At 39.5% G+C, this 12,830-nt stretch overlaps 1 protein-coding gene across 4 annotated transcripts in view; it reads left to right on the forward strand.

Moving 5' to 3' along the window:
- The window catches only part of fynb (FYN proto-oncogene, Src family tyrosine kinase b), an 86,334-nt gene extending 76,589 nt beyond the window's left edge, over positions 1-9,745 (forward strand). For 2 of the 4 annotated variants that reach the window (XM_077552297.1, XM_077552298.1), the window contains 6 exons: positions 1,599-1,763; positions 3,974-4,153; positions 5,140-5,216; positions 6,231-6,384; positions 6,485-6,616; positions 8,824-9,745. In XM_077552297.1, the coding sequence (XP_077408423.1) occupies positions 1,599-1,763; positions 3,974-4,153; positions 5,140-5,216; positions 6,231-6,384; positions 6,485-6,616; positions 8,824-9,032 (917 nt within the window). In that variant the 3' untranslated portion in view covers positions 9,033-9,745. Of the gene's footprint in view, positions 1-1,598; positions 1,764-1,987; positions 2,144-3,973; positions 4,154-5,139; positions 5,217-6,230; positions 6,385-6,484; positions 6,617-8,823 lie in introns of all 4 variants that reach the window. The other 2 variants (XM_077552299.1, XM_077552300.1) reach the window with 2 other exon arrangements.
- Positions 9,746-12,830: the final 3,085 nt, after the last annotated feature.

The raw sequence follows: 12,830 nt of genomic DNA on the forward strand, positions 1-12,830 counted from the left end.
CAAAAAAAAAAAAAAAAAAATCATTGGATGACGTCTTTTGACGTCATTGGCAGTGCTCCGTAGGTTTTTACTTGACGTCTTTAAACGTCAGTGGCAGTGAAAGAGTTAATTTATATTCACAATTATTGCATTAGATTATGAAATATTTTCATCTCATCCTTACTGATGTCAATGTGCAACACTTAAAAACGAAATCATTTGACCACTTACTGCCTCTGCAGCATTTACTTTGAAATTTAATATTTGTGGAGTTTTTATCATGTCCTTGACATTTAACTCATTCACCCCCAGCCTTCACTGAAGAAACACCCTTCACTCCCGGCTGTTACACTGGATTTTGACTGATTTTGCAAGGCCCACAGAATATTGTGTTCTATTGCTATAAAAACATGGAACATACCAAAAGAAAGATTAGAGTCTCTTCTTTCATCAGAAAAAAAAATATTTGTATCTGTTTCCATTTTGCAGCAATTAGCATTAGAATATAACCAAGTTTCATCATTATTCACAAATCTGTTTAAAACAGTGGGGAAAAGAGCTTGTTGTAACATGGCCCTGGTTGATCTCTTATACTCTGATGCCACCTGCTGGCCATTTTCTGTAATAACTACCATTGCTTTATGTGACCTCTTCAGGTCAGCGGCTGCATCAAAGCCTTCTGTATGCTGTAGCATAAAAAAGCATTAAAAAACGTATAAATAAGTTTATGGGACCATGGCAATATTTAGAATAGACCGTTTTTACACGTTTTGGGGAGGAAATCAGTTAAGAAGAATTGATATGCCATAATTAATTGATATCGGATTGAATTGAATTAAAGTGAATCAAATCGGAAAACATCTCAATTAAATCGAACTGAACTCTTGTGAATCGATATTGAGTTGCTTGATGAAATTAGAATTGATACCAGCCCTAATAAAAATAATAAAAATAATAATAATAATGTGTTCAATTAAATGATTTTAAATGAGAAAGTGTTTGATACACGCTGAACGAAATACGATAACATCCACCTCACATGTCCGTGAAGTTCAGAATGTGTCTGCCTGCACCTGGATCAAGGTCATGAAAAACACCTTACACTACCTGCGCCAATACTTAAACCTGGTTCCAGCAGGCCTAAAGTTTAGTCTACTTTCAGCCACCAAATTGTGGTATGGCACAGACATGAAACAAATTGCCAAACAACCATATCGAGGCTTGAGTCAGTACAAAAATTAGCACGTCAGTTTTTAACTATTGAAATATAGAGCCCACCAACTCTGACAAATGTTTTTCTTCAAGATATCATAGAAAGATTACTGTCCCAATTCCTTTGTCCTTGTATATACAGTAACTCTCTCAGAATAAGGCGGTATGTACTTTTTGTAAAGCCATGTTTCAACCACGGTGCAGCTCACCTACTGTCTGTAGTGTGACATGACCTAGAAACAGCCCATAGGGCCATTTAAAGCAATTGATTTTCAGCTTAGTCTGCACTCTGTCCACATTTATCGTCACTGTAGAATTCACTTGAACAGCAGTTCAAAATGATTTCTCTTGTCAACTCTCTGTACATGTTTTCCTCTTATTTCTGCGTTGCTGTGTGGCTCGAGCAGACCGAGCTGCCGGTCTCTGCTGTCGCTTGGTGGTTCCCTGCCACAAAGGGATGCCCCGCCTCGCTGACCTGTCAGTCAAAACCAAAGATGTGTGGGAGATCCCACGGGAGTCACTACAGCTGATAAAGCGTCTAGGGAATGGGCAGTTTGGGGAAGTCTGGATGGGTACGGATCCAGCCGCCTCCGGAAGATGGGGCTGCATGGAGGAGGCCACACTCGGACCGTGAAAACCCCAAAACATGAGCAAATCAATTGTCTGGGAGAACAGGGGCTTCAATGGGATCATTTCTCTGTCTTATCAGTCTAAAGATGGCCTCCTTCATCGTCCTTAACTGCATGTATTTCCCCCCTCTAGTTAACCCTGTATGCCTTCCCTCCCATCCCTGTAGAGAGTGCGGATGGTTTGTGCTTTAAATTAACTGGCGTGAGTGTGAACTACATTCCTGACACTGTGGGCTTGAGTCATGATGCCTGGGAGATCAGAAGAGGCGCACTTGAATTGGACTTAAAGCTGGGCACAGGATGTTTTGCTGAGGTTTTTTCCGGTAAGAGTTCAATCCCCCCATCCACCCACCCCCCAAGCAAGAATATTACACTATCGTCTGTGTTTGCCTTTTCGCCCGGAAATTTAAAAAGAAGATTCCCTTGAAGCCTTTTAACTCTTTTTGTCAGATTAGAAAACGATTTTGTTTATCATTGAAGATAAAAGCATTAGGATGCCCCTGAGATTTTAATTTTGTTTACACCATAACTGAATAACCATTTACAATAATAAATATGATATTCAGTATCAAGTCTTGCTTTATTAATGAAGCATGTTTTCTTTAAGTAAATTCCATGGCAGTGTGTGCTACATTGAAGCTGATCTTTTTGCCTGTAGCTTTTCACTATGTGGCTAATATAAAAATGCTACATATTAGAAATTAGCTACTGCGAATGACTAGCGACCAAGCTGGGGCATAACCCACCTTTTGCACAACTAGCTGGGAGAGACCCCTGCTCAGCCACGGCTGAAACAAGGAAAAGCCACATAGAAAATTGATACATAAAACTGACATGTTAGCATGCTAACGCTATTTCAATGGCTTTATGGCAGCTATTAAGAATAATTTAGCACCTGTGAGGATATTACTGCTTAAAAAATAACATTTGTTCTAGCGATAGAGAATAAGGGTGTTTTATTCAACACACTGTGCTAATTAAGTGGGGGAAACTACTATTTGAGAAGAGGAAAGTGCGACGCTAATATAATGCTGTTTAGCTAATTAGAGTAGATATTCAACTTTGGTAGTTTTAACAGCTATGTTAAGTGTATGCTGGTCGTCAGCATTGTTCGTTACAATGATGAACAGCATAGTTCAGCATATTTTTTATAGCTGATACAATATATTCTATGCCCTAGGCTTGTGAGCTAACGTTAGCACAGCAAACACATGCTCTCGCCAGCCCAAAAGGAAGACCCTTTAAGTATTAATGGTGTTTGCGTAAAAACCTAAGTTTCACAATACAGTCAGAATTTTTATGTAAGAACAAAATATTTGAATTAATGGTGAAATTTTTTTCATGCCTAATTGGGTCATTTAGTTTGTTTTTTTATAAGCATTTTCTGTTGTTTATGTTTATTGTTTATTTATTGAATTAAATGTAACAGCATAGATATTTAGTTCCATCTGCAGACTAGTAGGCTATGTGTTCTTTCCAGCTGGACAGATGCTAGGATTTGGGCTTTTCCCAGATGGCACCTAGCTTCTTTCTTTACCAAGCCGATGGACCCGTCTTCCCAAAAAGTCGGCACCACTTTCATATTTGGGCTTACCTACAACATTTCAAGCATGCTAGTTGATGGTCTCTGTCCTCCCTTTGAATCAGTCCTCTCACAGTATGAGATCAGTAGAACTATGACAGTGGTCCATATTTGGTTATACAATTCATGTTAGCTGACAGCAGTGCCACACTCATGTTATATTAGAGCAACTGGCATGCCCACATTTAGGAGCTTACAGGCTTGTTCTTGTTAATCATCCTATGAAGGATTATCTGCTCCCGTGTTGGCGCATTGTGGCTCTCCAATCCTCCCTGGATTCTACTGATGGCTTTTCAAATCCATTTCAAATCAAAGTACCTTCTAAATCTTTTATCCAATTAATTATCCATCTGCTCAAGCTGTGTGCATGAGAAGTAAAGATGATCTGATTCTCATAGCGCCTCCTGATCTCATGCTGTGTGGCATGACTTTTGTAGTACATCAAGTGTCTGTACTACAAAAATATTCTTTTTTTGCATGCCTAACAAATCATCTGTGGTTAAACAGTGTGACTCTGAGGTATTAAATATGGTAACGGTGCACCGATGCTTGCATATGTGCATGGTGACAGGAACATGGAATGGCACCACAAAGGTAGCAGTGAAGACTCTGAAGCCTGGAACCATGTCCCCCGAGTCCTTCCTGGAGGAGGCTCAGATCATGAAAAAACTCCGCCATGACAAGCTGGTGCAGCTGTACGCTGTCGTGTCAGAGGAGCCTATTTACATCGTCACCGAGTACATGTGCAAAGGTACATGAATGCTCACATAAACACTCACTTGCACTCTGCACCAAAGGATGGATTTAAAAAAGTTTCCATGGTTATTGTACTTATGGACATTTACCACAAAGGGAATTGGGGCCATTTGTTCAAATACTGTATAATAGCATGCTGGTGAACTTGTTTATTTTAATGTCACTAATGAATCTGAGTAGTGCAAAATGGCTGCCCCCTGAGAGGGATAAAAATGTATGGATTTTGCTGCTTAATTTATATTCCATTACAATTCCGTGTTTAGACTAGTGAGCCCACATAAAACATATTATTGTGAAGAAAAGTTTTTGGTTGACTTCCTCTTTAACCCTATAAAGCCTGAATCATGAAATATATAAGAGAAAATTCCGATTCTTTGTAAATACAGTATTTATTGGTCCTTTTGAACAAAAAAACTATTGTTTTTTTGCGAAAATCAACTTGACTTTTGATTTGTGTCATATTTGATACACCCGATCACAATGCTTTAAATTCGTACATTTATAACTGTTAAAAATATAATAATAAACATATCAAACATATTAGTATTTCCAAAAATCAGAAAGAACATTTTGGGGTGATACTGCCCTCTAATGGATTATCTGTGCAATACATGTGTCAGATCATATATGTCAGGGATTTAATGGTTGAGAAAAAAATATTATACTCATGAAATAGAGGGCTCAAAATGTCTTGCGTTTGATATGACACGTTTGGCTTTATACAGTTAAATAGTTAACTGCAAAGCCCATCTGGAACTCTGTTGCTAACAAAAACAGCAGCACCTACTTAAAAAACTGAGGTCCCTGAGCAGTGTTAAAGATAAACATAATTATGTTGCGCTACACTGCTTATTAGTTGCAACCAGTTTTTGCTGCAATTCTACATAATAGCCTGTTTTTTATTTTGTTTGGAAGTTTCTCTTGACATGAATTATGTTTTACCAGTATTGGTGGATATTTTAAAATATTATTGCCCTGTAGGAAGTCTACTGGACTTTTTGAAGGATGGAGAAGGGCGGAGCTTGAAGTTGCCTAACCTTGTAGATATGGCTGCGCAGGTATGTTGTGAGTCTCAATTTCTACCAACAACCACACATTACAAACGATTTAAACACAAACACCCCTTTTGCGCTAAAATACACATAATCAGTTGTGGGATGCCGGTGATATATATTTCATCTCTCATCTTCAGTTGTTTCATCAACACTTTTCCTTTCAGAAATACATCGTCATCTGGTGACCTAAATCAAACAGTTGCCATCATCAACAAGACCTTTATAAACTGTAGAGACAATGTTTTACGTTCACAAGATAACGTTTCACTTCCAGCCATTTTCACTGAAGCAACCCCCTTCACTCCCGATTGTTTTACTGGATTTTGACAGATTTTGCAAGGCCCACAAAATATTGTGTTCTATTGCTATACAAACATGGACCCTACCAAATGAAAGTTTAGTCTCTTCTTTCATCAGGAAAAAAGTATATTTGTATCTGTTTCTGTTTTGCGGCAATTAGCATTACAATATAGCTAAGTTTCATCAATATCCACATTCCCCGGTGAAAACACTGGGAAAAAGAGCTTGTTGCAACATGGCCCCAGTTGATCTCTTATACTCTGCTGCCACCTGCTGGCCGTTTTTTGGAATAACTTACCATTGCTTTAAGCCACCTCTTCATGTCAGAAGCTGCATCAAAGCTTTCTGTATACTCTTGCATAAAAAAAAACTTGCTGTGTAAGAGACGATTTTCGGACTGACTCCAAGATAAAAATCCACTTGACTGATGCATATACTAACTAGGACGCATGTTTCTAATCAGGGCAATCAACTTCAAGGGCACAGATATGGAACCCCTTGAGAAGTCAGCTCTTAATGGAAAAATAAGAGGCGTGATGTGTGTCATTGACAGTACCACGAAGTACAGCCGGACCGCAACTCTCCAACATTTAACTAAAGCTTATGCATAAGATACATTTACAAGGAATTTACATCAAACTGTCAAAATGCGAACCATCGACATATCTTGTTTGAACCTAGCTGTTAGCTGATGTTTAATGCTGTGTCATGCTCCAGGTGGCAGCAGGTATGGCTTACATAGAGAGGATGAATTACATCCACAGAGACCTGCGCTCTGCCAACATCCTGGTGGGAGATAACCTGGTGTGCAAGATCGCTGACTTTGGCCTCGCCAGACTCATCGAAGACAACGAATACACGGCTCGGCAAGGTGGGTCTTCATATCTCCTTCCTTCATCCATGGACTCAAGGTCATCAATTGACTCGAGCTTCAGCTGCACAAAACAAAACTGCTGATGTCATCCATGCAGGAGCAAAGTTCCCCATCAAGTGGACGGCCCCGGAGGCTGCACTGTACGGGAAGTTCACCATCAAGTCAGACGTGTGGTCGTTTGGCATCTTGCTGACAGAGCTGGTCACCAAGGGTCGAGTGCCTTACCCGGGTGAGCCATACTCAGATTTGAAATCGGAAGAATTTGAACCAGAGTTGTTAACGAAAAACAGCCTGCTTTTTTTGTTTGTTTGTTTTTTGACAGCCTCCGGCCCCCGCATGCCGTTTTATGAGCGTAAAAGGTTTTTTAATGGTTGGGTAATCTTTGTTTCCCCAAAATGTGAGATAACACTTCATTACTGCTGTTTGCCTGTGGGACAACTTCAATTTCAGCCCGGAAAAAAAGGGACATGAGAGGCTGAGGATCCAGATGGATCTGAAAATGACTTGTGCTAAAGGCAAAGGGGCGGAGAGTTAGGATGCAACTGGGCTAAGGGATTAGCTTCTTTCTGGTCATTTTATGTGGGTAAACTCTTTATTGAAAAGCTTCAGAGTTAAGATAATACAGTGAAGTCTTTATAGGGTCCGAGGCACAGGTCCCTGCTGCAAATAGTGAAAATCTGTGAACATTTTATGGCCCTCTATAATGGTTGGCTTCTGGAAGCACTGGACAGGAAAATGTACAACAGAAATCACAGAAACACTTAAGGAAAAACTTTAAAGCATTACACAATTTTTTTTAAACTTACCAGCTAGTCTGTGAAATGTTATTTCAACTCTTTCCTGAAAAAATTGTCAATTTATGTTGAGCTATTATGATTTTATAGTACATTTTAGGGATATTTTTGCATTAGGTCAGGGGTTTGCAACCTGCGGCTCGGAAGCCACATGTGGCTCTTTGGTCCCTGTGGCTCCCTGTGAGTTTCTTTTTTTTTTTTTTATTGGAGAAATTAATATATATTTGAAATTTTTAGATAAAATATTTTTTTAATTAATTGATTAAGATTTTTTTTTAAAGAATAATTAAATATTCAAAAAATAGTCAAATTTTGTAAGTTGTCAAAAAAAGATGAAAGGTAGATGAAACAGTTTGTTTTTAAATCCTTAAACATGTCGAAAAAGTGATCATAAAAAAAGAAAAGGAAAAGCAGAAAATTACCATATAATGTACAAAAAATTGGACCAAAAAGTCAGAAAATTTATTTTTAAAAAGGCAGAAAAGAAAACATTCAAAAAATAACCCTAAAATGTCTAAAAACAAAAGAAGAAAGTCAGAAAATTACCATAAAATATTTTTTTGATTTGCCCCCCAAAAAAGTCAGTAAATTATTTTTTTTAAAAGACTGACAAGAAAACATTCAAAACTGAACTATAAAATGTCCAAAAACAAAAGAAGAAATCCCCAAAAATACCATAAAATGTCCACAAATTGCCAGAAAAGGTACAAACAGATGTCAAAAAATATCCATAAAATGTCCAAAAAAGGAAGGAGATAACCATTAGACAGTACGTTCATAAACCTGCCCAGAATGTCAGAAATCTGACAGAAAAGTCTAAAAAAAATATATATGAAAAATTAAGTCAGAAAAATTACGCACACAAAAAAATCCAAAAACGGAAGACGAAATGTAGAAGAAAGTGAATCTGAAAGTATTGGATGCTGCATATTGTTCATCATAATGTTCAAAACTCCAAAGAATTGTGGTTATTTTTTTGGCTCGTTTGAAAGTAAAGGTTGCTGACCCCTGCATTAAGTATGGTGGTATCTGCCATATAAGTGGAGATAAAACAGTGGCCGATGATGAGGGCGATATCAGCCGCCCCATAGCGAGTAAAAGTTAGGGACCGTCCACAAATTAAATATTCTAGGGGGAATTATGTCATTTGTGGACTGTCCCTAAACTGGACGGTAAACATCGGGCCAACTTTGACTCGCTCCGCCAGCTACATTTTATTGTGCTCAGCATGCTTACCCCTAGATTAGGAAATATTTTTTCTGCTTTGACCTGAGCACCCAAATCGGTGACTAGACAAGATTTTTAGCAAATAACGGAAGGTATGCTAAATTAGCTGATGCAAATATGCGGGTGTTCACTGTATACCTCTTATTGCGCAAAAAAAATGTGGGTACCTACTGTAAATACTACAAAGCACTATAGCACACAGTGACACTAGTGGACTGGATGCATTATCACAGTACAATATAAAAATGGCTCCAATACGGAATAATAACATTACTTAACTTTAACTTAAACTTACTTCAAGTCAGATATTTTTTTTTTAAAAGACACAAAATCCAAAGAAAAGGCAGAGTATTACATTTGCATGTCCATTGTACTTAAAAAAAAAAATTGTCATGCCTCTGCCCATGCGTTCCAGGCATGAACAACCGTGAGGTGCTGGAGCAGGTGGATCGAGGCTACAGGATGCCGTGCCCCCAGGACTGCCCCATCTCCCTGCATGAGCTAATGCTGCAGTGCTGGAAGAAAGACGCAGAGGAGCGGCCCACCTTCGAGTACCTGCAGGCCTTCTTGGAGGACTACTTCACAGCCACCGAGCCTCAGTACCAGCCTGGAGACAACCTCTAAACGTTCTTCTTCCCTGCCTCTAGGTTGGAACTGGATGCAAAAAAAAGACAAACTGGAATCTCTCTTGACTTGCCACTATTTTATTTGGGGGGTTGGAAAGCATCCAACTCGGATCATTTCATTTTCTTTCACGTACCTAGTGTATGAACTCTGCTATGCGATGAAAAGAGGTGGCTCGGAGCTCGGGCTTGGATGATGCAATGCGATACTTGTATTCAGTGTAAATATTTTTTTAAAGGATTGTTTTAATTTGTATGTTTGCTTCACTTCAAGATGTGGTTTTCATCTGCCAAAAATGAAAGTTAAGAACCATTTCATCTGTCTGTGTATACCGCTGATACCAACAGATTACTTTGAAACCCAGTTTATTTTTCCCTATTCTCTGTCAGATGATATTTTCCATTCTATTCTTGCCTCCAGCGGCCGTTTTATTTTGCTTTCCCCAGAACGCTTATTGTCTTCTAGCTACTGCTGTCTGTCTGGAATTATACTTTACATGTTTTTTTTAATAAATTAAATATGACCATGTACAGATTGTGAACATATCCTTCTTTAAATATTTTCACAAATTGTGAGGAAAGCTGCGGAAAAGTCATTGTTACACAATTAGGCATCAAATTTTTTGTACCTTATTTCCTCAAATAGTGGAAAAATGGTTTACATAGTTGCCAGGTGCATCGGCCGGTTTGAACAAATAAAAGCCTCTGCACAAACAGGTGCCTCCTTTTTTTTCTTTTTTTATAGCATTTCCTCAAATAATGTAGTTGCCTCCATTGTAATATGTCCGGATATATGGGCCACTTTAAGAAATAAACACCTCTCCCTAAATACATGCCACTTTTTTTTAACCCGATTTCCTCAAATAGTAGGCATCACTTTAATAGACATCTTAGTCACTGGGCTTGTCGGCCTATTGAAAAAATAAACACCTTTTCCAAATAAATGGCTCTTTTCTTTTTCTTTTTACAGCATTTCCTCAAATGATGGAGTTGCCTCCATTGTAATATCACCGGATATATGGGCCACTTTGAGAAATAAACACCTCTCCCCAAATAAATACCAATTTTTTTAAACCCGATTTCCTCAATCCGTAGCCTCCACTCTAATAAACACCTAAGTCACTGGGCTTGTCGGCCTATTGAAAAAATGAATGCCTCTCCCTAAATAGATGACTCCTTATTTACCGCATTTCTTTCAAGAGTCACTCTTATCATCACCATGTTGTCCACTTCAAGGAATACATGTCTCTCCCCAGATGAGTCCACTAATATAGCCACTTGAGGAACTAAATCCCCCTGTAGACGTAAGTCACTTTTGGAAGAAATATGGTAGTTAATATGAAAGTACAGTATACTGTATATGATGCTGTCTGTCATCATTGCAGGACTTTTCGCCGATTCATTTGTTTACAGTGGGTGGCAACGATTTTCTTTTCAATACCTGAAACTGAATTGAATCAGCTCGGAAGCCATTCTTGAGTTGTACAGTAAAATGATTAATTGTCACACCTGTCTGTTTTGCGTCACTGGCATTTTTCTGGGTCAGGACATAAACTTTTTAACTGTTTCTAAACTGTTTGTCATGTTGTACTACCATGCTGCCTGTGATTTCTTCACGCATAAGAAGCTTTCTTGAACATCAGCGCTGTTTGTTTTCAGATATTTGATTTTTAATTCAATCAATAGCCAAACCAAACCAATCAAACCAAAGACAGTGTTTCCCACACCATGTTAATACTTGGGCGGGCCACCCGAGTAAACTGGCCACCACCCAAGTAGATTAAAAAAAAAAGTAATTAAAAAATATATATATATATATTTATATAGTATTATTTTTTATTATTATTATTATTATTATTATTATTATTTTATATTTTTTTAAATTGTCGCGACCAGTTATACCGCATGTAACATTAGTTCGACGTCGCTTTTAGATCATGATTTTAGGGGAGACGCAAGTAGCAGAATGAAGACATTCATTCATTGATTGTTGTGTTGTTGGAAAGTGCAAAACATCCACACATTTATTGCTATGTTCAATTTAATTGTCCATATTAAAGGAAACTATTAAAAGGGAAAGACTTATAAGTTGCTTGTATACACATTGAGGCATGAATACTGTGAAATCTATAAGCAATATTTTGTTAGGTACCTATTCCAAAAAACAAAACAAAAAAACATCTGAATGTGTGTGGTTTTGAATTCTGATGAATTGTGATGTCACAGTTTGGTAAATGTACAGTATGTACCACCCACATGCTAATTTTCTTTGCTAATAATTTACAAACTAGGCTATGGGAAGATGATGAAATCTACCACCGGACTACACGGATTAACAATGTCAAAGCCTTAAATTAGCATAGCTGCCTCTGCTGGCATAGATTAACATTAGCCTATCTGACAGCGTTTAGGTTAGCAGCATTAGCTGCAATAGCCTCTGATAACCAGCGCATGCTTTAATGTAGTCAAATGATCAATTTTACTGCTTCTTAGAGCTTTGTCTACATATTTAAAAACAGTACTGAGCTGGTAAAATCCTGGTTAGCTCAGTTAATAGAGCAATCGACATTTAATCTTAGGGTTGTGGGTTCGAGCCCAACATTGGGAGGTTGTTTCTTTTGTGGGATATTTTGTCTAGTTTTTGTCATTGTTTTGTCTACATATTTGAAAACAGTGCTGAAATGGTAAAATCACTGTTAGCTCAGTCGGTAGAGCATAAGACTCTTAATCTCGAGGTCCTGGGTTCGAGCCCCCCATTCGGAGGTTATTTGTTTTGTGGGGTATTTTGTCTCGTCTTTGTCATAGCTTTGGCTACATATTTAAAAACAGTACTGAACCAGTAGACGCCAGTTAGTTCAGTCGGTAGAGCTTTAGACTCTTAATCTCAGTGTCGTGGGTTCGAGCCACACATTGGTTGATAATATATTCTGTCGAGTCCTTGTCATAGTTCCAAATTTAATAAATCTTTTGTCCGTCCGTCCGTCTTCTTCCGCTTATCCGGGGTCGGGTCGCGGGGGCAGCAGCTTTAGCAGGGAAGCCCAGACTTCCCTCTCCCCAGCCACTTCAGCCAGCTCATCTGACGGAACCCCAAGGCGTTCCCAGGACAGCCGAGAGACATAGTCTCTCCAGTGTGTCCTGGGTCGTCCCCGGGGCCTCCTGCCGGTAGGACATGCCCGGAACACCTCCCCAGGGAGGCGTCCAGGAGGCATCCGAACCAGATGCCCGAGCCACCTCAACTGGTTCCTCTCAACGTGGAGGAGCAGCGACTCGACGCTGAGTCCCTCTCGGATGACCGAACTTCTCACCCTATCTCTAAGGGAGAGCCCGGCTACCCTGCGGAGGAAACTCATTTCGGCCGCTTGTATCCGGGATCTTGTTCTTTCGGTCACGACCCATAGCTCGTGACCATAGGTGAGGGCAGGAACGTAGATCGACCGGTAAATCGAGAGCTTTGCCTTTCGGCTCAGCTCCTTCTTCACCACAACGGACAGATACAGCGTCCGCATCACTGCAGACGCTGCACCGATCCGCCTGTCGATCTCCCGCTCTAACCTACCCTCACTCGTGAACAAGACCCCAAAATACTTGAACTCCTCCACTTGGGGCAGGACCTCCTCCCCGACCCGGAGAGGGCACTCCACCCTTTTCCGACTGAGGACCATGGTCTCGGATTTGGAGGTGCTGATCCTCATCCCAACCGCTTCACACTCGGCTGCGAACCGCTCCAGTGAGAGCTGGAGGTCACGGCTTGAAGAAGCCAACAGCACCACATCATCTGCAAAAAGCAGAGATGCAATGC

The sequence above is a fragment of the Vanacampus margaritifer genome, chromosome 19 (assembly GCF_051991255.1).
Source record: "Vanacampus margaritifer isolate UIUO_Vmar chromosome 19, RoL_Vmar_1.0, whole genome shotgun sequence".
Classification (NCBI taxonomy): Eukaryota; Metazoa; Chordata; class Actinopteri; order Syngnathiformes; family Syngnathidae; genus Vanacampus; species Vanacampus margaritifer.